Genomic DNA, 27,146 nt, shown 5'->3' with positions numbered 1-27,146 from the left:
AACGTCTACTCTGCTCAGTTACTAGAAGTTAAATAATTTCATATTATTTAGGCTGCAAAATTTTTCAACAACAAAATAGCTTCGGAGAATGGTTAATTTTGTCTGAAATCTCATGTTTAGAACATCCACAAAAACTTCATAACTGTTAAAAATAAGTAAATTGAATACCTGTCAAGTTAAAAAGCTTTTAGGTAAACTTTTCAATGGTTGTCCAATGTTTTTGATAACCTGAAACTTTAAAATTTTGTTACAGGATGAGTTAAGTTAAATTCATTGAATATCTAGATCATTTCCAAATAAGATAAAATTAAATATTAATTACTGAATATAGGTTTACTTAGTTTTGGCTTCCTTAATACAGAGAAACTAAAGATAAATTTGGTTACTAAATATTTTTGTGCTTCATTGAAAGATTGTATTATAAAGAAGCACACGTTTCTAGAAATGTATTCATAAATTTGCCAATCTAAAAAATGCTGGCGTAACAGATTCACACTACCTAGATTTTACTAGAAATTAAATTTTTAAGAGTTAAGAAGTCTAATACACATGAGTATATATAAAAAAATATTAAGGGAAACATCTCTAGTAAAATGTGTGCTTTTGGTAGAAGAAGGTATGAGGAATGGAAATACATTTTTGGTTGGAAAAAGAAAGTAATCTTGTCCTAACATGAGGCTGGTTATTTAAAAAGGAAAAACTTAGGACAAAAATCTGAATATAAAAGAGGAAAGTTATAAAAGGTTTGTGAAAAGGGAATCTTTAAAGGAATTGTAGATTAAGATTAAAATGAATTTATTTAGGGGCACCTGGGTGTCTCAGTCAGTTAAGCGTCCAACTTTGGTTCAGGTCATGATCTCAAGGTTCGTGGGTTTGAGCCCTGTGGTGGCTTTGTGCTGACAGCTCAGAGTCTGGAGCCTGCTTCACATTCTGTGTCTCTCCTTTTCTCTCTCCCTGCTCTTCCGCTAGTTGTGCTCGCTCACTCTCTAAAAAATAAACATTAAAAAAATTTTTTTAGTGATTTTACAGGCTCTGGTTTAAGATTGTGATGTAAGATCCTGAACTCACCTCCTCCGCAGACACACCAAATATACATCTATTCTAGAGTAATTCCCTCTGAAGAACTGAGGGCTGAGAAGCTCCTGCACAATCAAAGACTGAGAGAAGTGCAGGAAAGATGGAGACACTGGAAGAAAGGAACTCTCACTTTGATACTATAGATTGCAGCAAGGAGGAATAGAACCCAAGGGATTATGAACAGCTCTGTTTGCCTGGGGCACAGAAAAAAACAAAAAAACAAAAACCAAAAAACTGCAGTTCAAAAGATCAACTAGAATATATTCAAAAGATCAACTAGAATATAAAGGAACTAGCCCTAGAACCCTGCCCTGTGGTGAGGGGTGTTCTGGAACTCTGTGGGTCCAACAGGCTGCTGAGCACCTTGGTTTACATTCCCCAGCCACCCTGATAACGCAGATGGAAGCAGCATCCAAAGCCATAGCTGTCCTTCTATGTCCTCAGTGAACACTGGGCCCCTACCACACACCAGCCCCAGGTCCCCTGGGTACTGACAGAAATCTGTGGTTTCAAGAGCAGCTAGAATACAGAAGATCCAGCCCTAGAACTCTGCCAGATGGAAAGAGAGTGGTTGGAACTCTGGGTCAGAGAGGCTGGCGAGTACCACCGTTTATGTTCCTTCTCCACCTTGGTAGAAAGGATGGAAGCAGCGTCCAGGTGTCTCGGCTGGCCTACCACCTCATGGGCCTGGAGCCCCTAGCCCACACCTGTCCCAGTCATCTCAGTAAAGTGTCCCCAGTGCAGTGCACACCAGCCTAGCCCTGGGCAGTGTTTACTACAGCTCCAGCCATGTCACCAAGGTGACAGAGAGGTAAAGCATGCCAGAACACTCCAGAACCATACCACTTTGGCTCCAGATGACTTGTAGGGCACCCCTGGTGCAGAGCACTCTGGGACCTCCCAGCTTAGGCCTGCCTCTGCTTCCGCTGCCCCACCAGCGCACCCCTTTTGCTGAGCACCCCAGGACACCCCAGCTTGCACCCATTTCAACTTTATCCGTCCTTCCAGGGCACCCTCTGCACAGAGAACCCTGGGACCACCAATCTCATGCCCACATCAGCTGTGGCCATCCCACCAGGACAGGCCCAGGATGGTATACCCCAGGACCCCCATACCAGCCACTGTTCCAGACAACCAGCCAAAGTCACCAGGCACACATAATCTACATAGGGGTTGACCATACACAGGACCACTTTCTCAAGTTTAAGAGAAGTAGCTGTTCCATCTAATTCAAAGAAGCAAACACAAAAAGTCCAGCAAAATGAAGGGATAGAAGAATGTGCTCCAAATGAAAGAACAAGACAAAGCCTCAGAAATAAAACTAAATGAAATGGAGATAAGCAACATGCCTGAGAAGACATTTAAAGTCTCACTGGACTGGAGATTATAAAGATGCTTATAAGCTTTATATTATAAAGATTATAAAGCTGGAGATTATAAAGCTGGAGATTATAAAGAAGCTTATAATATAAGATGCTATATTATAAGCTTATGTTATAAAGATGCTCACTGGACTGGAGAAAAGAATGGAAGAACTGAGTAAGCTTCAACAAAAAGATGGAAAACATAAAGGAACTAATCAGAGTTGAAGACCACGATAACTGAAATAAAAGTACTCTAGAGGGAATCAACAGTACATTAGCAGATGCAGAATAATGGACCAGTGATCTGAAGTCAGAGTAATGAAAACTCCTAAGCTGAACAGTAAAAAGGAAAAAAAAAATTTTTTTAATGAGGATAAAGGATCTCTTGGACAACATCAAGTAAACAAACATTTGCATTATAGGGGTCCCAGACAGAGAAGAGAGAAAAAGAGGCAGAAAATGTATTTGAAGAAATAATAGCTGAAAACTTCCCAAATTTGAAGAAGAAAACACATCCAGATTCAGGAAGAACAGAGTTCTAAACAAGATGAATTCAAGAGCCTCCACACCAACATACATAATAATTAAAATGTCAAAAGTTAGGCCATCTTGTGTCCCTGTGTGTACCTGATGCCAACTGGTCCACCCAAGACCCCTGAGTGCCAACCCCAGGTCCTATTTCCACTCCAGCAAGATGAAAGAAACTATCATGAACCAGGAGAAAGTCGCCAAACTGCAAGCAAAGTGTGCATTGGTGGAAAGGGAGCTGCTCACTGAAAGAAGAAGGTGGTTCATAGCATGGCTACAGCAGATGATACAAAAAAAAAAAAAAACAACTTCAGTTTTCCTTAAAGAAGTTAGGGGTAAACAATATCTCTGGTATTGAAGAATTGAATGTGTTCACAAACCAAGGTGCAGTGATCTACTTTAACAACCCGAAGTTCAGGCAGCCCTGGCACTTTCACAATTACAGGCCACGCTGAGACAGAGCAGCTGACAGAAATGCTACCCAGTATCTTAAATCAACTTGGCGTGGACAGTCTGACTAGTCTAAGAAGACTGGCTGAAGTGCTGTGCAAACAACGTGTAGCTAGAAAAGGGCCACTTGCTACAGGAGAGGATGATGATGATGAAGTTCCAGATCTTATGGAGAATTTTGATGAATCTTCCAAGAATGAAGCAAACTGAATGGAGTCAACTTCTGAAGAAGATAAAACTTGGAGTGACTGGGAGCTGCTACTTTGTATTATGACTGCTTTTTAAAATTTTGTTTATGGCTCTGATAAAATTAATATAGATAGCTAATATTTTTAAACCCAAGCCCCTTGGACATTGCAGCTCTGTTTGGTTTTGACTTACACACAATTCATTCTTTGCAGCTAATTAAGCTGAAGAAGCCTGGAAATAAAGTTTGAAACAAGGTTAATAAAATTCTTTGCCCAATTAAAAAAATTTGCAGTGAGAAGCAAAAAGTTATGTTCAAGGGAAACCCTATAAGGCTGTCCAGCTGATTGTTTTCAGAAGAAACTTTACAGGCCAGAAGGGGGTGGCATGATAATTCAAAGAGCTGGAAGAAACAAATCTACAACCAAGAACACCCAACGAAGTTACCATTCAGAAGTGAAGGAGAGGTAGAGTTTCCCAAACAAGCAAAAGTTAAAGGAGTTCTTTAAGGAAAAAAGAAAAGGCCATAATTAGAAGAAAATTATGAGTAAAATTATGTAAAATATGACAACAGACACATAAAACATGGAAGGGTAGTAAAAACGTTCTTTTAGAATGTGTTCAAACTTAAGTGACCATCAATTTAATATAGACTGCTATAGGGGGCGCCTGGGTGGCGCAGTCGGTTAAGTGTCCGACTTCAGCCAGGTCACGATCTCGCGGTCCGTGAGTTCGAGCCCCGCGTCAGGCTCTGGGCTGATGGCTCAGAGCCTGGAGCCTGTTTCCGATTCTGTGTCTCCCTCTCTCTCTGCCCCTCCCCCGTTCATGCTCTGTCTCTCTCTGTCCCAAAAATAAATAAACGTTAATATAGACTGCTATAAAGTTAGAATGTTATATATAAATCTCACAGTAACCACAAACTCCAAACTTCTAATAGATACACAAAAAAATGAGAAAGAAAACCAAACAGGACACTACAGAAATTAATCACAAGGAAAGAGCAATAAAAGAAAGGAATATAGATCTACACACACACACACACACACACACACACACACACACAAAAGAAGCCAGAAAACAACACGATAGCAGTAAGTACATATCTATCAACAATGACTTTAAATGTTAATAGTCTAAATGCTCAAATCAAAAGACATAGGGTGATGGAAGGGGGAGTAACAATCAAGTCTCACCTATCTGATGCCTACAAGAGATTCCATCAGACCTAAGACACCTACACAGTGAAAGTAAGAGGATGGAAAAATATATTTCATGCAAATGAAAGGGAAAAAAAACCAAGGTAGCAATACTTATACCAGACAAAATACACTTTAAAACAAAGACTGAAACAAGAGACAAAGAAGGGCATTACATAATAAGTGATCAATCCAACAAGAAAATATAATTGTAAATATGCACTCAATATTGGAGTACCTAAATAGAGTAAATATTAAGAGACATAAAGGGAGAAATTGGTAGTAATACAAAATACTAGGGGACGTTATCATCCCAATTACATCAATGGATATACTGTCCAGGCAGAAATCAATGAGAAACAGTGTCTTTGAGTGACACATTAGACCAGATTGACTTTAAGAGATAGACAAAACATTTTATCCTAAAGCAGTAGAATACACATTCTTTTCCAGTGCACATGGAACATCCTCCAGGAGAGATCACATATTAGACCACAAAACAAATCTCAATACATTTAAGAAGATTGAAATTATATCACACATCTTTTCTGACCACAAGAGTATGAAACTTGAAATCAATCACAAGGGAAAAAAATGAAAAAAACACAAATATGTGAAAACAATATGCTACTAAATGACCAAGGGGTCAATGAGAACATTAAAAGAGGAAATAAATACATGGAAATAAATTAAAATGAAAACAACAGTTCAAAATCTTTGGAACACTGCAAAAGCAATTTTAAGAGCAAAGTATACTTATAAAAGGATACAGTCCCACCTCAAGAAACAAGAAAAATCCCAAATAAACCATGTAACCTTATACCTAAAGGAACTAGAAAAAGAACAAACAAATCCTAAGGTTAGTAGAAGGAAGGAGATAATACAGATCAGAGCAAAATAAAACTAGAAAAACAATTTTTAAAAATCAATGAAAACAGCTGATTCTTTGAAAAGATAGAATTGATAAACCTTTAGCCAGACTCATCAAAAAAAAGGTGAAAAAAATAAAATCAGAAATGAAGTAGTAATAACCAACACCACAGAAATACAAAGGATTATAAGAGATTGCTATAAAAATTACATGCCAACAAATTGGACAACATAGAAGAACTGAATATTCCTGGAAACATACAATCTTCTAAAATTGAATCAGAAAGAAACAAAAAATCTGAATAGATCAATTACTAGTAATGAAATTGAATCAGTAATTGAAAAACTATCACCAAAGTCCATTACCGGGTGGCTTCAAGTGAATTCTACCAAACACTTAAAGAAGATTTAATAACTATTCTTCTCAAAGTATTCAAAAACACATAAAAGGAAAGAAAATCTTCCACATTCATTCTATAAAACCAGCATTACCCTGATACCAAAACCAGACAAAGACACTACAAAAAAAGAAAACTACAGACCAATATCCCTGATGAACAGACACAAAAATACTCAACAAAATATTAACAATACATTAAAAGGATCATTAAATACAAACATTTTTTCACAGAACTAGAATAATCCTAAAATTTGTATGAAGCCACAAAAAAACCTTGAATAGCCAAAATAATATTGAAAAAGAAGAAAAAAATGGATATCACAATCCCAGATGTCAAGACCTCCTACAAAGCTGTAGTAGTCAAAACAGTATGTTACTGGCACAAAAACAGACACATATATCAATGAAACAGAACAGAGAGCCAAGAAATAAACCCACATTTATATGGTCAATTTATGACAAAGGAGATAAGAATATAAAATGGGGAAAAGACAGTCTCTTCAATAAATGGTGCTGGGAAAACAGGACAGCAACATGCAAAATAATTAAACTGGACTGCTTTCTTACACCATACCTAAAAATAAACTGAAAGTGAATTAAAGACCTAACTGTGAGACCTGAAACCACAAAATCCTAGAAATGAACACAGGCACTAATCTGTTTGACATCAGTCTTGGCAACATTTTTGTAGATCTGTCTTCTCAGGTAAGGGAAACAAAAGCAAAACAAAAAAAAGAAAGAAAGAAAAGAAAACAAATTATTGGGACTACACAAAAATGAAAAGCTTTTTCACAGTGAAAGAAACCATCAACAAATGAAAAGGCAATATACTAAATAGAAGACATTTGCACATTATATATCCAATAAAGGGTTAATATCAAAAATATATAAAGAATTCATACAACTCAACACTAAAAAAAAAATCTGATTTAAAAATGGGCAGAGGACCTGAATAGACATTTTTGCCAAAAAAGACATACAGATGGCCAACAGATACATGAAAAGATGCTAAATGTGTCTAATCATCAGTAAAATGCAAATCAAAACCACAGTGAGATATCACCTTATACCTATCAGAATGGTAGAATCAAAAAGAAATGTTAGGATGTGGAGAAAAAGGAACTCTCATGCACTGTTGGTGGGAACAAAATTGGTGCAGCCACTGTGGGAACCAGTATGGAGATTCCTTAAAATATTAAAGATAAAAAAGACCATATGATCCAGTATTTACCCAAAGAAAATAAAAACACTAATTGGCAAAGATATATGCACTCCTATATTTAATGCAGCATTTTTTACACTAGTCAAGATACGGAAGAAACCCAAGTGTCTGTTGGTAGATGCATGAATAAAGAACATGTAATATATTATTACTCAGCCATAAAAAAAGAATGAAATCTTGCTATTTGTGACAACATGGATGAACCCAGAAGATGTTATACTAAGTGAAATAAGTCAGAGAAATACAAATACCGTATGATTTCACTTATATGTGGAATGTAGAAAGAAAACACATGACTAAGTGAACAAAAAGCAGAAACGGAAGCATGAATGCAGCATACAAAATGATGGTTGCCAGAAAGGGCGGTGGGGAATGGGCAAAAAGAGGAAAGGGGAGTGGGAGACCCAGGCTTCCCGTTATGGAATAAATAAGTCGTGGGGATAAAAGGCACAGCATAGGAAGTATAGTCAGTGTCATTGTAATAGCACTGTATGATGACAGATGGTGGCCACACGTGTGGGGAGCATAGCACGACATAGAGTTGTCCAATCACTGTTGTACGCCTGAAACGAGTGTAACACTATGTGTCAATTTAGAAAGTAAGCTGGTACAAAACCAAAATTTGTGGGTTTTGTTGTTGTCTTGCTGTTAAAAGACCAAAGTGTTCTTAGATTACTGGTCTGATTTGAATAAGAAATTGTAAACAGAGATTTTTCTTTAACAGTGTCATCTGCCTAGAAAGCAAATGTTCTATGCTTTATCTTTATCAAATGTTTGGTTACTTTTAAAAATCTGAGTCTATTTAATATTAAAAGAGCTAAGAATTTTTATAACAATTTAACTTTCTGTATTTATTTGTGAAGTCTTCGGTTCATAGTGATCTGTGATCCTATCAGATTTCAACACCTTTTGATATTTTTTGACAAACTTCTCAAAACTAAGTTCAACAGTAAAGTCTTCTGGGTGGCTCAGTCGGTTAAGCGTCCGAATTTGGCTCAGGTCATGATCTCCTGGTCTGTGGGTTCAAGCCCTGCGTCAGGCTCCGCGAGGACAGCTCAGAGCCTGGAGCCTGCTTCGGATCCTTTGTCTCCCTCTCTCTCCCTGCCCCTCCCCTGCTCACACTCTTGCTCTCATTTGCTCGCTCTCAAAAATAAACATTAAGAAAATTTTTATTTATTTATTTTTCAATGTTTTTATTTTATTTTTGGGACAGAGAGAGACAGAGCATGAACGGGGGAGGGACAGAGAGAGAGGGAGACACAGAATCGGAAACAGGCTCCAGGCTCTGAGCCATCAGCCCAGAGCCCAACGCGGGGCTCGAACTCACGGACCGCGAGATCGTGACCTGGCCGAAGTCGGACGCCCAATCGACTGTGCCACCCAGGCGCCCCAACATTAAGAAAAATTTTAGATGAAGTCTTTTGACCACAAACTATCTTTGAAATTTTTCAGCAAGTCCCTGGAACGATTCAAAATACTTACTCTTCTCATAAAAGAGAGATTAAATAAATTAGGTATGTGAAATCACATGGGAAGCAATGTCAAATAAGCGTTGCTAAACCTTCTTAAATTGTATTTGTGTAAATATGGGTTACTAAAATAAGTATTCTATAAATTGAATGAAACTCCTGGAAATCTGATATTATCCATGTTATCACTTATAATTCTAGTTACTATCTTGAAATGCTGTATATCGCAGAAATAACCAAATTTCCTTATTTATTGCATTATAATGAACTTAAATCAGATCTTTGGCCATTGCCATTTGTTGAGACTCTTTGGAACTTAGAGAATTCTTCTTTTATTTTGATAAAGAATTATTTTTACAAAAGTGCTTCATTTTGAAAGAGATTCAAAGGAAAGATTCTGAGAGGTACTATAGAATACAGGTCTCTAATAACCTTAAGAGCATACCATTGAATTGTGTAAGGATTTATAGAACTCTAATGAAGAAACTGATGGCTTCACACAACTGCTAACAAAAAATCAAAATCAGTTACACAGTACTGAACAAACTGAGGAGGATAATTGTACTTTTTTATGATGTTTTGCTTGAAATATTACTGGATCTTTCATCTTTTCCAAATATACGAAAACCTCTCCTCTTAAGTAATTATTACTTATACTAATTTGGTAATTATACCTTTGTAAGCAGGATTGAAACATTTATCTTTTTCTCCCTACCTGATCCCTCTAGAATCAGAAACTCCCAGGGAGTATTTTTATATTTTCAGGGCAATATATTTATTTGCATGTGTTCAATAAGAATCTAGTCTCTGTAACAGGACACAATTGGTAAGATTGGTTATGTTATCAAGGCTTTGACTTGAATGTCCTATTTGAGAGAGACATGGGTAGACTGAGATATGACCAGACAGCTTTAAGTCAGATTGGCTTTCTGAAGCCAATAAAACTCCTTGGAAATATTGGCCTGATACGTTGCTTACAGGGATCCCAGCGGCTTTACCAGATGAATGAAGGTCACTTCCTAGCAGGTGTAGGAAACTCAGGATATTTTGAGAGAACTCAAGAAGACAGGAATTAACCCAAACATCAAGTACCACAGGTGGAGTATGATGGCAAGTAGTTGACTTGGCCTCTTCGTCTCAAGAGGCTTTTAAAACGTCAGTCTGGGATTCCTTATGAAAAGTTCCAGCCAAACAGATTTTTAAAGTGCATGTATGATCGATTGCTATTCTTGTTGCACTTGTATAAATAAGCAAGCTAGATTTATTGAAACTGGAGTTCATTTGCAAACAAATTAGTCTTCCTATTATTGGTAGAAATGAGAGTAATTATAGAGAGAAAAATTACATTTCAATTGAAACTATAATACATACTTTTGGATATCAGATTCTAATTCTGCTCACTCTTATTAAGGTTTTGATTTCTACCTGTAAGCTAGACTTGATCCTGAATTATTCTAGTTTCTTCTAAAGTCTGGATACAACTCTTCAAATTAATTTTTCCAATTTTCTCCTATCCTTTTGACTTGAAATCATTGAAAACTAAAACTTCCCTTTTTCTTGAAGCCTTCCAAACTGAATATGAATGACTTTATATAAACTTTAGAGAAATAACCACAACAGCTTCATGTATGAATACTCTTGGTGCTGGCAGCCACTTTGTGGCCACTAACAAAAATCACCAGACATTCAAACACCAAAAAAAAAAAAAAAAAAAAAAAATCTACCAGCATGCCATTGCCTGCCTTCACTCCCTATAAAAATACTTTGATCCCGACATCTGGAAATCATCTCAACTGGCTACCCTCATAATTTAGAAATTGACTTATAATGTGTTCCAATCTTTAACCAGTGTTTTATTTTGTTTCCATTGAAATGACTCTTATTTAATCAGATTACGTATTACTGATTACTTGAACCACAGGCCTAACTTTGAGAAAACATCTGCACACTGCCTCCTGAAATGAGTTTAACTGAACTGACCTACTGTCAGGACAAAGAGACAGGTCCAACGAGAGGAACAGTCTACCAATTTTAGTATGCAAAACCTTAGATTTTAGTTTGCAAAACCTCCAGGGAAGTTTCAGAGGAGGAAACCATAGCTAAAGGCCAGCTGCCCACCATCCCCCCACAAATGTGCTCCTTTGACATACTGATTATTTTGATTTAAAGTTACTAAAAACTGGCTACTGTATGAAGAACACTCTGGCACTCCTTTATCTCCAAACAGCAGGAAATATATCTCCCATGTGAGAGGCACTCTCCCCATACCAGATAAAAGAGACATCCTAACCATCAGAGCTAGGGAATTCAGAACCAAGAAGGCTGTATAATCAAAATACTTTACTTCTTCAGCCCAAATCCTGTTTAGAATTCTTCACTAAGCTCCAGAATATAAATTTTGTTTGTCCTGTCAATTACAGATTTATGTTTCTTTGAATAAAACATAAGCATGACGTGGTCGTGTTTTGGGTCTTAATTTCATCATCAGGCCTCTGTATACACATGAAACTTCAGAGGTTTTTTTCTCCTATTAATCTTTCTTAGATCAGAAGACTATTGAAGGGTAAAGAAAAAAATTTCCTCCTAAAAACCAATAATCAGTGCTCCCAAGTATCTCTTAATGAAAGGTACCCTAACCAGCCTGCCTGGCGGTGCCCTGGTGAGGCAGTTCATATTCCTCCAGATCTGCCTTTAGGAGGAATATGTACTCCTGACACTTACACTCTTCCAGCTCCCCAGCTATCATGGCCTGCACCGGCCATGCGTGCATAGTATGCATCTGTCGGCCAGCCTTGGGAATCCCAGGCCCCCAGGCCTATGGAGAACCATCTGGTCCCCAACCACCTATATCCCCTCCTGGGCAGAGGAGGCATCGCCTTCAAACTGGTGACATTCAGTCTCTATTTGGACTGGCTTCCTGATGAATTCTGGAGTTCAGGAATGAAAGCTCCCAGGTGTCCCTTATTAGAGGCTACACCTGCCAGTCTGCCTGTCAGGACCCTGGCAAGGCAGTCCAGTTTCCTCCAGCTCTTCCCCAGACGGACTACACACACATTAGGGCTTGAAGTTAGGCAGATGACTTGTACCCCCAAAAGCCTGCTCCTGTGACCAGGCTTCTGCCGAAACTTTCTACAGTAGGTGCCTGGCTACCCTGACCTACATTGCCCACACATACCCTGTTTGCAGCAGGTTTCTACAATAAAACCTATTTAAAACACAGGTGTGAGCAACAGGAGGCCGATAATTAATATGCCTCACTCACTAGCTTTACCAAAATCACCTAAGAGGTGGTTTAGGGGTCGAAATTTTTATATATTAATTTCTGAGGATCCCTGGAGAACTATTGAAGACAGTCCAGACAAAACTTAAAATTAAGGAAATTCCAGATATTGGCCTGATCACCCAACCCAGGGAGTTATATTCTGTATTAAAAAGAGCAACTCAGGAAGACATCCCAGTACCATTTTTAGGAACATTAAGTAACATAGATGCCAATAGGCAGAAAGAAAATGTGCCTGCACAAAAAGTGATCTTCAGAGTAGAAAGAAACCCAGATCCTTTTCCTCCTAAGGAAAAAGGCACCTCCTAATCCTAAAGGCACCAATCTACCTGAGGATGAGGATTATTTTAACCCTTTTGACCCCAGTAACTTTAAATAACCAGAAGCCAGGCCCATAAAGACAGACAAAACTACAACAAATGAGAAAATGGAACCAATCAGATGCACTGAAGAGCAAGCTTATACCAGAGAAGAACTGACAAAAGTTAGAATTCCAACAAATTTAAATGGACACAGAAACCCACTGGCTATTAGAGATTTTTGACCTGAAGAAAAAACATGGTCCTTACAGGAGCAGAGATTGTACAACTTGGAGCTGTCACCACTGATGCTAAATTGAATCGACACCTTAGAGCATTTGGACAAAATAATACTATTTTTAAAAGATCTTGGGTAGCAGCAATCTGGAAATTAAGATGGCCTATACCTAATATATTATCCCTTAAAACATTTTTCATGGAAAACAGCAGGGGAAACTACTAATACAATAATGAAATTAGGACTATTAAATATGATTTAAGATAGAGGACAGACATCCTCACCGCTATATGTGGAAACAACAGAAAATTTTAAAGGTCAGTCTAAAATCTGTGCCCCCACACAATAGAACAGCATCATTTACAGTATTTGCAGGTGCCAGAGACACAAGAGAACTAATTGGCTTGATAAGATCAGCTGAGGAACTGAGTCAAGATACAGGTTATGGCTTTAACACTCGTGTATATAGACAAAAAGGCCAACACCTAACGTAAATAGACCAAATCAGAATAGAAAACATAGACCTAAATCTACAAGGCACTTTTGGCAACCTAAACCATTTAGACTACCACCATTTAAAACAACTATAAAAATAGAAACCCATTAGAAACCTCAAAACTATATACAGTGGCAAAGAAATGGAAACAAACCTTTTAGAGTAAAATAAACTTATAGAAAATAAGCCCAAATATAGGCTTGCTAACTCATTTATTATACACACTAACTCCCATAGAAAACCTAATTCCATTAATAAGCAAACCACTGATAGCCAAAGAAGAGCAAACCCCATGAGTCTCCCAGAGAGACTCAGCAGTCTCGGTCTCTTGGCCCAAGCCAGAGACAATCTGACCTGTATGTTACATTGGCCGTAACAATAAAAACCCTTTTTGTAAATAAAAGTTCTATATATACTAGCATGTTGTTAGATACTGCATCTCAAGTAACAATGATACAGGGATATCCTACAAATTTAGCAAACTCTTCAATAAAAAGGGACTAGTTGAAGGATTAGGAGGAAAATTAACCCCCAGGACATGGGTACATAGATTCTTAAGAATTGATGACAGACCACCCATTAAGGCTAAATACCTTATAGATCCCAATTAAGAAAATGTTCTTGGAATGGAGGTAATAGGACATACAAAAAAAAAAATCGAGGGAAACATCCAGTAACTCCTAAATAAACTATTGCACCTACTATTTCACCATATATTAATCCAATCTGGCCTGTTAAAAAGCCAGGTGGATCATATAGATTTACAGAAAATTTTAGGAGTTTAAACCAACCCTCTCCCCAAATTGAGGGAGCACTCCTGAATATAGGTGCTAACATAAATATTATCAACACTGGATCTGGAACTGATTACTTAATGATAGACTTATCTGACATGTTCTTTGCTATTCCAACTGATGAGGAGAGCCAATTCATGACTGCATTCACATAGGAAGGCAGAAAATATTAGTTCACTAGGGTACCACAGTAGCCCAGTAATAGTCCCCAACCATCTAACACAAGACATCCAGGCCTTTCATGAAAAACACCACGTATATACAGATTAGCATTTCCTATATTGAGGACATATTTATGGTGATAACTTGCAAGAATAGACTAGGGTCACAATAGAGTTAAATAAACTCCTTACACTCAGAGGATGGACAATTGACCCAAGTAATGGCCAAGCACCCCACACTACTATAAAATTTCTAGGCTTAAGTTGGTCCTCTGCAGGGAGAAAAATACCAAATCCAATCATAAATAAGACAGATTGCAAACCAACTCCTACCACAAAAGAAGCAGCTCAGGACCTGACAGAACTATTTGAATACCGGAAACAGCACGTACCGCATATAGGGATTAGATTAAGACACATTTGTGAAATAACAAGAGTAGGGAATTTAGATGGACAGACTGAAGAGGCAGCCTTATTTGACAAATGCTGTCAAAACTTCTTAACATACTGGCACAAACTAATGAGGACTCTAAATATAGAGTGCCTATACTCACAAGAGTTTACAGGATAGTCACTGTGGACTGAAACAATGCAGGACCTAAAATCTTACCCAGCTTCATTTTGGACTAAGAGGTTTCCATGGTCCAAGAACATATACCAACCAACTGAAATGCTCACTCTCTAAGGCCACAAAATACAGAGCCACTACTCAGTCGGTTAGCTGTCTGACTTCAGCTTAGGTCATGATTTTGTGGTCCATGGGTTCGAGCCCCACATCAGGTTTTGTGCTGACATCTCAGAGCCTGGAGCCTGCTTTGAATTCTGTGTCTCTCTCTCTGCCCCTTCCCACTCATACTCTGTCTCTCTCTGTATCTCAAAAATGAATAAATGTTAAAAATTTCTAATTTTTGTAATGTTTATTCACTTCTGAGAGAGAGAGAGAGAGAGAGAGAGAGAGAGTAAGTGGGGAGGGGCAGACAGAGAGGGAGACACAGAATCAACGGCAGGCTCCAGGCTCCAAGCTGTCAGCACAGAGCGTGACACAGAGCTTGAACTCATGAACTGTGAGGCACCCAGGGGCACCCAGGTGCCCCAAAATTTTTTAAAAAATACATAACCACTAATAGATAACACACCAGTTAAATTTCAACAGCCTATTCTGGAATGGATAAAGCGGACGCCTGACAAAGAGGGTTAAAATACTCTTGACCATCAACTGTTAATGTGGAAATGGTATATTTCTGAGCAGGAAATTTATGGATGAAGGGTCAACCCTTGGTGTGAACTGAGGAAATTTCAGCAAAGCCAATAATGGTGCCATAATTTTCAAGGGGTGAGCCTATCCAAGATCAAGCAACTGGGCAATGGAGAGCACCCTGGTCTATAGAACTCAACAATGCATGATTTATAAATGGATCACCTTCATGACACCATCTGAATTATGTGGGCAGCCTGTGGCCTTCAGGACTAATGATGGTCTAACCTGACACAATCAGTCTCAGGACAATCAACACAATATATTCAACAAATAGCCATAAAATAGGTGATTGAATAATCTGATAATGAAAATCAGAATGAGGTATATCTTTCCTCAGACTCATGGGCAGTAGCTAATGGAACAGCTCTTTGGTCAGGAACATGTTGGGGAAATGACAGGAAAATGGGAAATAAGAACATATGGGGTAAGGACATATGGCAGAACATAGCACTGGCTGACATCTCCATATTTTCCACACATGTCTCTGCACATCACAAGGACAATGCTGAAGTACCCAAATTTAATAACCAAGCAGACAAACTCACTTGGACAGCTAAAGAGGCAAAGATTCCAAAAATCTAGAAGGAGAATGATTCATTGCTAAGGAAGAAACCAACTCAAAGCATAACCACACATATACAAGAAGGGCAATGCAACATATAACTGAACATTACCAGCTGATAGGATCATTGCATGGGCAGACCGCCAACCAGGTCATGCTGCACACACAGCTGTAGAACATGGTTAGAGAAAGACACATGTATATACCCACCAAAAAAACTCCAAATTCAAATTAAATGTGAGGATTGCAAAGTATAAAGCTTGTAGGTTATGAAGGGTCCAGATAAAGTCAAAGCTGACAGACCCTCCCAAATTATACAAATTGATTATACAGGACACTTGCCTATATCTGACTATAACTACATGTATGCCCCACTGTAGGGACATGGGCAAGAATAGGAGAACCCTATCCTTGCAGGAAAAAAATGATTTTAAAAAATCCACTCTTGGAGTATCAGAAACCTAGATGCTAGCTAGGTTAGCATCAGGGCATAGACTTCACAGGAAAGCAGAGACAAGAATGTGCTAAGGAACAAGGAAGAATATGGAACTCCTACTTACCCTATAACCCAACTGCCTCTGGAAATGTAAAATGGCTTGCTCAAGCTAAGGCTTAGGTTGCTTACTAACAATATAAATATGAAAGCTTGGGCTAAAACTATCAGGAAGCTGTAAGATATCTAAACCGTAACTATAGAAAGGATGGAAACCTAAACCATAACTATAGAAAGGATGGAAAACCTCCTATTGAATTGATGTTGCAGACACCCACAAAGACAAGCATTAGCACTGTCAACCTAGAATTTAAATTAAAAGGAAAAGTGATTTTATATATAATATATATAATATATATATATAATATTTAAATATATATTTATATTAAATATATATTAATAATTATTAAAATATTAAATAATATATATTAAATGTATATTTAATATATATTATTTATGTATATAAATAAAATCTGTATAAAATAAAATCTATGTATATAAATAAAATATGTATATATATACATATATTTATGTATATAAATAAAATAAAATAGCACCTGACACTAATAAAACCTACTGGGTGACTGAAGGAAAATGCATATTACCTCAAATTAAAGAAAATACCATCATGCCTCTAGAAAAATTTCAGACGTGAAAAACACCATCTTTTATTGTATCAACACCAGATGCCAAATGTTTAGCCAAGCATGATGCAGGGTGATCATGCTTGGAGAAATATTAGCAATAATAGCCGTTATAACTATAGATTTCCTTGAATGGCAAGAACAATATGAAAGAATTAAAAATGTATAGGACACTATATTTTGCAGACATGAATCCAGTATGCATCTTTAATCCTATCAAAATTATTAAGTGGGTTAGTGCAGCATGCTACCTCTGACCATAATGTTTTGCCTATTGCTTACTATTGGATACAACTCTCATTGCGGCTATGGATACCCCTTCAACAGCTCCAGTAATAGCATTTGCACAAAGTTAGCTCCAGGTTAGATTGCTGCTTTCTGGTCCGATACAATGGCATTGTCTGTGACATCCTCTACTCCCTGCATGGATCACCATTCTGGTCACCTTCTTGCAACTGAGGACTCATAAGTATCACCAACATCACCAGCATCACTAACCCCAATCTCTCCACCCCACTCTTTCCTATCAGCATCATCTAATCCCTGGGAAATCTTCAATCAGTGGAGAAACCAAATACTTAGGGAAGCTGAAGAAGTAGAAACCTCCACTTCAATCTCCACAAGAGTCAAGGAGGATCCTGAACAATACCCTCGTTAGACACTGACTTAGAGGATAAAGATTGGGCTGAACTACTAACTGGCTGTTGGTATTGTAACATCGCATATCATATCATATCTTACTGAGTTGAATGAAACATTGGATATGTAGTAGAGACTGTTGAAATAACTCCAACTTAATTCCTGATTTACTTTGTGATTTAGTATTTCATAAAAGAGGAGATACTGACTACACAGAATGGGCAATTATATCTTTGAATATAAATAGGACAAAATAGATGATTTACTATAATCCCAATTTACACTATTTAATCAATATTGACCTATTGGAAAATGAATAGATCCACGGACTCTACGTTCAGACTTTAAAAGAGTATGGACACATTGTAAGGTATATAGAGGACACATAGGAAACTTAGCATATAACACTTATTATCCTTCATGGTATAAGCAAGGCTTCTATCTCACACCACAGATTTATACCCCAAGTATATGGAAACCTAGGTTCATAATAAAACCAAAAATAAGCTATTGGGACTACACCAAAATAAAAAGCTTTTGTGAAGGACACCATCAACAAAATGAAAGCCATCAACTGAATGGGAGAAAGTATTTGCAAATTATATATCCAACAGCAGGTTAATATCAAAAATATATAAAGAACTTATATAAGTCAACACCAAGAGAAAAACCCAATGAGATTAAAAATGGGTAGAAGATATGAAGACAGTTCTCTGAAGAAGACGTACAGGTGGTCAACAGACACATGAAAAGTTGCTCAACATCACTTATCATCAGGGAAATGCAAATCAAAACTACAATGAGATACCACCTCACACCTGTCAGAATGACTAAAATGAAAAACACAAGAAACGAGTGTTGACAAGGATGTGGAGAAAAAGGAATCCTCATGCACTATTGGTGGGAATGCAAACTGGTGAAGCCACTGTGGAAAACAGCATAGAGGTTCCTCAAAAAATTAAAAATAGAATTATCATAGTAATTCCATTACTGGGTATTTACCCAAAGAATATGAAAACACTAATTCTAAAAGATACATGCACCACGTTTACTGCAGCATCATATACATTAGCCAAATTATGGAAGCAACCCAAGTGTCCATCAATGGATGAATGGATAAAGAAGGTGTGGACTTCTTTATGGACTATTATTCAATGGACTATTACTCAGCCATTAAGAAGAATGAACTCTTGCCATTTGCGACAATATGGATGGATCTAGAGAGTATAATGCTAAGTGAAATAAATCAGAGAAAGACAAATGTCATGTGATTTCACTCATATGTGGAATTTAAGAAACAAAACAGAGAAGAAAGGAGACAAACCAAAACCAGACCCTTAACTATGGAGATGGGAGGTGGGTGGGAGGATGGGTGAAACAGGTAAAGAAGATTAAGAGGGCATTTATGATGAGCACTAAGTAATGTATAGAACTGTTGTACACCTGAAACACTCAATTGTACACCTGAAACACTGTTATGTGTCTGACATAACACAATCCAACCAGAAATGGCTGGACTTCTGGGCAACTAATGGCAAATCGTAACGGCTGTGATTTCTGGGCAACTGTGAAATTAGACTCTTGGCACTTAAAGGAGGGAACATGACATTAGATTACGACACTTTTACAGATCCCCAATATCAAAAGGGAGATTGGAGCCTAGAGAACATAGAAAGCCCCCTTATGATAGAAGGAAAACACATTCCTAGGGATATTTGTTGGAATGAAACAAAAATACCATTATTATTACTAGACTTTGGCTATACCTAGGTACAAGTACCTGTGGCTATGGCCTTGACACTTCCTCTACCAGTTATATATAATATGGGAAACTGGACCAGGATAATACACTCTAAGGCAAACCTCACCCCAACTTACTGGAGTCAAGGGGGAAATAAGGAACATGAAACATGCTGAGATGTGTAAAATGAGAACAGGTAATGAATGTAAAAACAGAAGGAAAAAGATGTAACTATAGTCAATAGAAGATAAGAGAACTAGGGGTGCCTGGGTGGCTCAGTTGGTTAAGTGTCCGACTTCGGCCCAGGTCATGATCTCACGTGGGTTGGTGGGTTCAAGCCCTGCATCAGACTCTGTGCTGATAGCTTGGAGCCTGGAGCCTGCTTTGGATTCTGTGTCTCCCTCTCTCTCTGCCCCTGCCCCACTGACTCTCACACACACACACACACACACACACACACACACACACTCTCTCTCTCTCTCTCTCTCTCTCTCTCCCTCTCTCTCTCTCTCTCTCTCCCTCTCTCTCAAAAATAAACATTAAATTTTTTAAAAAAGAAGAGAACTACTAAAATAACCAGGGAAATATTTCACACTAAATTACTAAGTAGACGACTAAAAGTAAACTAATAAATGCAAATCATACATTAGAAAACTTAAGACAAATATGGCACATTTGGAAGATGAGACTACTAAAGTCAAAATAACTTTGCAGGAATTGAAAAGAACAAAAATGTGCATCCCTAAAATAATGACAGGCTTGAATTCTGATGTTATAGCAATTGACAGTACTATGCAAGCTTGTGCCCCCTGGAGCTTTATAAAAATAATCTCTACTTGGAAATGTGCTTGTCAAGGAAGTTGAGTGGTTTAAGAAAGTTTTTTACTCATTTGGCAGTTGGATATGGTACCATGGTAGAGAGTTCTTTACGTTTCTATTGATAATATTAGGAATATGGTTGCTTAAACTGGTCATTAAACTATGGTGTACAAGAATGTGCATTGAGTAAAAATAACCCCAAAAGATGAATGAGTGTGATTAAGTTCATATGTGAATCACAGAGTGGACTGATATTTTTGTGAGCTTAGATTTGTACTGGGCATTAGGCTCTTAGTATTAATTAGTGTGGAAGTGATTTGAAATCACCGGGTAGAGGTTGTGTATTGGCTTGATACTATTTCAAATCCACTTGTTTATGACAAAGACCAAGAAAAAGTTGGTTAGAAAGTTGTTTTGATATAAGAGTGAAGTAAGTAGTGTCAAGATGTTAGTTCATCTGTCCTCACCCATAAGAACTCGAGAGCTCAGCTCATGAGGGGCCTTGCCGGAGGCTTATTAATAAAAATGTATGAAGAAGGAACTGTGGCAAGGGGCCACGAGACTGCAAATACAGAGCATTTCTGAGGATGAGAAGAGAGTGCTCGGTCTGCACAAGGCTACGCTTTTCTGATGTAAAATAGCTCTCTGAGGACCCTGGGGCAATTAGCTCCTGCCTGGTAAAGACAACACTTCTACCTGCGGCGGCCAGAGCTGTGCAGTCACCCCTCGAGGATGATCATCTTGCCCATCAATACCAGGACTGTCACTGCTAGCAACGTGCTCTAGCGACATGAGACCTGCACTTTTGCACTGGCAGCTGGACATCAGCTCTCATTTGGCTAAGCCATAATCCCAAGTAGCAACTCATATAAATATACACATCAACTAAATTTACACCATTCCTTTCATCTCCCCTTGCCTGGAGCGATCGTGTGATTAACAATGTTTTGGGGTATGTCATTTCTTTAATTACTAATTAACAGAAATTGTTCTGTGTGCTGTTGGCTTGCAAAATTCGCACAGTGAACCAACCCAACTACATTGCTGGTAAAGACAAAATCATGGGGTGCCTGAGTGTCCCAGTTGGTGCAGCATGCAACTCTTGATCTCAGGGCTGTGGGTTCGAGCCCACGTTGGGTATACAGATTACTTAAAAAGACAAAAGCAGTCCCTGAGCATTATTTGCCTCCCCAAACAAAACAGCCTACAGGGTGACTATGTGCATTTGCTTAGACTAGGGTTTGGAATCAGCAGATGCCAGGTACTAACAATAACCTGTCCCTGGGACCTGGTCTTGCCTGCCGTTGCCCTATTGCAAGTCTTTGGCTACCCAGATCTCTACACCCATATGAGCCGTCCTCACTCTGTCAGCCACCTTGGCCAGCTGGGACCCTCCAGGCCTGTGGAGTTAAAGCCTATCTTCAACCAAACGCATTGCATCAAAGGTAGAGAGAGCCCACTCTGAGGGAACCACTAAAATAAGGGATAGTCAGTCCCCATATTTACTTACTGTCTGCTGAGGTCCCAGGCTTCTGCAGCAATCAGGACTCCCACATGTTTCTTATTAGCATACACCTCAGCCAGCTTCTGGACCCAGCCATAGTAAGGCAATACGGAGTCTTCCAGATCTGCCTTAGGGGGAACATGGGCATTTATATGCGGCATTTATATAGGTAGGGTTTATAGTTAGGCAGATGCCTGGTACCCCAATAGGCCCCCCATGACCTGGCTGCAGTAGACACTGACCTGTTCCAGGTCCCTGATACCCTTGCCCTGTGCCTCCCACGTATGCACAGCCCATACCTAGTCAGCCAGTCTTTGGTTGAGGGGGTCCTTCAGGTCTGCAGAGCTCAGGCTTTTCCCAACCACATGCTTACCTCCTGGGATAGAGAGAGCCCACCCCAAAAATCTTTCTGAAGCTAAAACTTTTAACTGATGACGGTCAGTCCCCATTTGGACCTGCTGCTTGATTGGGTCCAGACTTCCCCAGCAATGGAGGCACCCAGGTGTCTATCACCAGATACCCCGGCCGAACCTGCTGGTCCCACCCTGGAAAGGCAGCCCAGATTCCTCCAGCTCTACCCTCAGGTGAATATGTTCATTAGTATAGGTTAGGATTTGGAATGAGTCTGATGCCATGGACTCCAACAATCTGCTCTTAAAACCTGGATTCTCCTGACTTTGCCCAGTTCCAGGATGCTGGGTACCCTGAAGTATGCACCCTGTGCATGAGCAGCCCATCAGCTGTCCTTGGCCTGCCTGGTACTCCAGTCCTGTGGAGCTCAGACAGGTCTCCAACTTCATAGCCTCCAGTGTGAAGGCTGCCCAACCCCCCACCCCCAATTGTTCTGAGGTGGCAGTTTTAAACTGGTGACACTTGGTCCCCATATTGACTTGCTGCCTGAGTGGTCCCAGGCTTCTCTAGGAACCAGAACTTCCAGGTTTCTACAAATGGAGGGATGGCCTGTCCTGCCAGGCACCCTCTACCTGGAAGAGCCATTGAAACACTCCAGCACTGCCTTCAGAGAGAGTATTCCACAATAGGTAGGTGGGCCATGCACATTAAGACTTTGTACTGTATCCCCAATAGCATCCTCCTGTGACATCGTCTTATTCCAGGTCACTGGATACCCTGATCTACATGGCCCACACATGTGCTGCCGTCCACAACCTGCCACCCAGCATGGGCGAAGGAGGTGTTCCATTCCTATGAAGCTCCAGCCAAACACCCACCACCTTGAGCCCACACCGCCCTCCTGAAAATCTCTGATACTCCAACCTAAGCTGGCAACTCTCAGTCCCCATTTAGATCGGCTGCCTAATGGTGTCCTGGGCTTCTCCAAACATCTGGGCACCCAGGTGTCTCTTACTGAGGGTGCACCAGCCATCCCACTTACCCCTGCCCTGGCAAGGCAGTCCAATTCTTCCAGCTCTGCCTTCAGGGAAAATACATGCCTTTGTGGAGGTTAAGCCCTGGAATTAGGCATATAACAGCCACTCCCAGTAGCTCCCTCCTATGACCTGACCTTGCCCCTAATTGCCCTGTTTAGGTCCCTGTCAACTTTGACCTACACGGCTCACAAATGTATAATCCTTACCGTGACGCCTGGCTTTGGTGCTACAGGACCAAAAGCTCTGGACCCCAACCACCTGAATGGCCTCAGCGGGGGAGGGTCCGCACTTTCATACATCTTTCTGTGGCATCAGCTTTAATGTGAGCATAGCTGTCCCCATTTGTACTGGCTGCCTGATGAGGCCCCAGGGATCTCCAGGAATAGGGGTTCCAGGTGTCTCTTTTTAAAAGATATACTGGCAAGCCTTCCTGGCCCCTCGCTGGCAAGGCAATCCAGATTCCTTCACCTCTGCCTCCAGGGGAATATGTACATTTATGTAAGTTAATCTTTATAATTAGGCAGATGCCAGGTGTCCCCAAAAGTCTGCTCTTGTGACCCGGACTCTCCTGACACGCCTGTTCCAGGTGCCTGGCTACCCTGACCAATTCATCCCATGGATGGGTAATACTTCAAAAGCTGTCCAAAAGTATGGTCCCCCAAGTCTGTGGATCTATAGCCCACTCCCAACCACCTACATAGCCTCAAGGGTGGAGGGAGCCACCCCCCCCCAAATTATTCTGAAGCAGCCACCTCAATGGGCCATAGACAGTCCCCATGTAAACTTACTGTCTGCTATTGTCTCAGGCTTTAGCAGCCATCAAGTTTCCCAGATGTCTCAGCCTTCCGGATCCAGCCCCAGAAAGGCAGTTCAGATGACTCCAGTTCTGCCTTCAGTGAAAATATGCTCATTTGTGTAGGTTAGGGCTTGAAATTAGGCAGATGCCTTGTAACCCAAAGGTCCGCCTCCTATGACCCACTGGCATTGCCGAGTGCAGGGAAGCTGGCTAATCTTGACTTGCAAAGCCTGTGCGTGCATACTTCATACCCATCAGAGGGCTTCCGACTATAGAGAGATCTCTAGGTCTATGGAACTCTGCCTGGAATCCAACCACCTCAATGGCCTCAGAGTGGAAGGAGCTCACCCTTCGAAAAGCTTAGAGGTGGCAGCTTTAACGTGGTGACAGTCTGTCCCCACTGGCTGCATGATGGGATGTCAGCCATCTCCAGCAACTAAGACTCCTGGTGTCTCTTATTAGAGGAGACATCCCTCCCAGTCCTGCCCAGGCAAGGCAGTCCAGATTCCTCCAGCCCTGTCTCCAGGGAGAATATGCTTGTTTCTGTGGGTTAAGCCTAGGTATTAGTCAGATGCCAGGATACCCCTATAGCCCCCTGCTGTGACCTGGCCCTACCCATTTCAGGTCCCTGGACACTGACCTTTGCAGCCTGCATGTGCGTGCGCAGTCCAAATGCTGTCAGCCAGTCCCAGTCCTTGTCTGTCAGGGCCTTGTGGAGCTCAAACAGGTACCCAAACCCCTCCTAGCCTCCAGCGTAGAGAGAGCCTACTACCTGAAAATCTTTCTGAGGCTTTCAGCTTAAACTGATGATAGTCCCTATTTGGTCTAACTACTGATTAGGGCCTCAGGCTTCTCCATTAATGAATGTTCCCAGGTGTCTGTGCTGGAGGGAACTCCGGCCATCTGACCCAAGCTTGCCCAAGCAAGATTCCTCCAACCCTGCCTTCAGTGGGAAGGGAAGTGCAAACTGATATACACCAGGCCCCTCCAAGAGCACCTTCCTGCGACCTGGCCTTGCCCAACTCACCCTGTTCCAGGTCCCTTGTTACCCTGCCCTGTGAAGCCCGTATCAGCAGCCTATTAGCCACCCTTAGCTATTGGGGCCCTCATGGCTGTGGAACTTAAGCTGGTCCCCAAATACCTGTTACCTACAGGATAGAGAGAGCTCACCCACCCGCTAAAAATACTTGAGGCTCTATCTTAAACTGTCAGCCCCTTCTTGGTCCGGCTGCCTAATGGGATCCTGGGATTCCCCAGTAATCAAGGCTCCCAGGTGTGTCTTATGAGAGAGCCCCCGGCCATCCCAGCCAGCCTGCCCTGATAAAGCATTCCAGCTTTCTCTAGACCTGCCTTTAGGGAAAGTACCAGCCTTTGAATAGGTTAAGGCCTGGAATTAGGCAGATGCCAGGTACTTCCAGTGGTCTGCTCTTGTGACCTGGCTTCACAGGACCCTTGCTCTGTACAAATCCCTGGCTACCCTGATCTGACCGGCGCTTGCATACCAAGTACACACACTCCATTTGGAGCTGGGGCCCTCGAGACCGGTAGAGTTAGGGTCCCTGCTCAACAATCTAGCCTCAAGGGTGGAGAGAGCCAACCGCCCCAAAATCGCTCTGAGACGTCCACTGAACTGGGCAACAATTAGCCCCCATGTAAGACCTAATGCCTGCTGATGTCCTGGGCTTCTTGCAGCCCAGGGGAAAAAAGAGAGACCGTGGGAAACCAAGAAACAGACTCTTCACTATAGAGAACAAACTGAGGGTTACCAGAGGGGAGGTGGTGGGGAGGATGGTTGAAATAGGTTGACGGGGGCCAAGGAGTGCACTTGTGATGAGCACCACGTGTTGTATGGAAGTGCTGAATCGTTATATAGTACACCTGAAACTAATATCACGTTGCATGTGAACTGGAATTTAAGTAAAAAATATTTTTAAATCCTTACAGAAAAAAAAAAAACATCTCTTGAAAAAGATTATTGCCTTTCCTAGTGTCTTTGCTCTTGTAACCAGCTTGGGTTGCTCATAAATATGGACTATGATCAATATTAAAAAGTAGCACAGGTGTTCCACAGTTAATTGTATAAATATAATCAACACTCACCAAAATCTTAGAAAATGACATCGTGAATCTATTAATACTAACTGTGCTAGGAACAAAATTAAGAGTGAGCCCTTTAGTAATTGATTACTTTTTAATGTATGTGATTCCAAAGAAAAAAGGCATTAAATAGCCAATCCTTTTACATGTGAAAGTAAGATTTTTCAAAGGAAATTGTTTTAGGAGATTGAATGCATTTTTTTTATATTATCACAGTTGTTTTAAATTCAGTTAATGTAAAATTAAATGTCCAAAGAAAATATTTAAAATATTATGATTTATATAAAGCTTTTGGTTTGGAATAATTTTAGATTTATGGAAAAGCCACAAAGATAATGAAGATAAAGTCTTTGTTAATTCGAAAGTAAATGAAGGAATTATGATTAGATTTACTACATAAACATCAAAAAAACAACTTTTATAAAATAAGGGTATTTGCAACAAATTTTTAGTTTCTCTGTGGTGGTTAGATGAGACTTAAATGTATTAAGTAGGAAATATATGGCTGTCATTTACATAGGTTTTTAAAGTAGGTTATGATTACACAGTGATTCATGTGTTAATTCTTAAAAGTTAAGAATGCAACTAGATTTGATGCAATGCAAAGTTACAAGATATCACCTTAAAATGTTTTTATCTTAATTATGTATATCTTTATTTTTATCTTAAAGTTGTATTTTGGAGAAATTTAAAATGTTCAGTCAACTGATTTTAACTAAGTATTGTTTGAAATGAACATAAAAATCATAGTTTAAATTTTTTTTAATTTTTAAAAAAAATTTTTTTTAACATTTATTTATTTTTGAGAGACAGAGACAGAGCGTGAGCTGGGGAGGAGCAGAGAGAGAGGGAGACACAGAATCTGAAGCAGGCTCCAGGCTGTGAGCTGTCAGCACAGAGCCTGATGCCGAGCTCGAACTCACAGAGCAGACTGCGAGATCATGACCTAAGCCAAAGTTAGATGTTTAACCGACTGAGCCACCCAGGCAGCCCTAAAAATCATAGTTTAGACTCTTATTGTTGAATGTTTCCAAAGCCGCCTATTACAGCAAAATCATGAAAATGTTTTTCGATCTGAAGATCATCACCCAAGAGGTCTTTATGGTTCTCAAAGTGTATTGTCTTACTTTCTACATATCTTTATTTTAAAATAGCATATCTTATGGTTCAAAGGT

At 39.9% G+C, this 27,146-nt stretch overlaps 1 protein-coding gene and 1 long non-coding RNA gene across 6 annotated transcripts in view; one reads left to right on the top strand and one right to left on the bottom strand.

Annotated features, from left to right (window-relative positions):
- LOC102899478 overlaps positions 1–17,684 on the top strand; it is a 51,905-nt gene extending 34,221 nt beyond the window's left edge. For 2 of the 4 annotated variants that reach the window (XM_019821712.3, XR_002739127.2), the window contains one exon: positions 17,518–17,684. In XM_019821712.3, coding sequence (XP_019677271.1) covers positions 17,518–17,645 — 128 coding nt within the window. In that variant the 3' untranslated portion in view covers positions 17,646–17,684. Of the gene's footprint in view, positions 1–1,018; positions 3,329–17,517 lie in introns of those variants that run through there. The other 2 variants (XM_045049326.1, XR_006592094.1) reach the window with 2 other exon arrangements.
- LOC123382921 lies at positions 929–25,628 on the bottom strand. 2 transcript variants are annotated; one of them, XR_006592096.1, is made up of 3 exons: positions 24,515–25,628; positions 21,697–21,818; positions 929–986 (listed from the first exon to the last, which is right to left on the bottom strand). It is a non-coding gene; the product is annotated as an uncharacterized LOC123382921 (long non-coding RNA). The 2 variants fall into 2 exon arrangements; XR_006592097.1 differs by having other exon boundaries at positions 21,697–21,814.
- Positions 25,629–27,146: the final 1,518 nt, after the last annotated feature.

Source organism: Felis catus, chromosome F1 (genome assembly GCF_018350175.1).
Source record: "Felis catus isolate Fca126 chromosome F1, F.catus_Fca126_mat1.0, whole genome shotgun sequence".
Lineage (NCBI taxonomy): Eukaryota > Metazoa > Chordata > Mammalia > Carnivora > Felidae > Felis > Felis catus.
The sequence above is the reverse complement of the archived record's forward strand: the minus strand, read 5'-3'. Positions and strand labels throughout refer to the sequence as shown.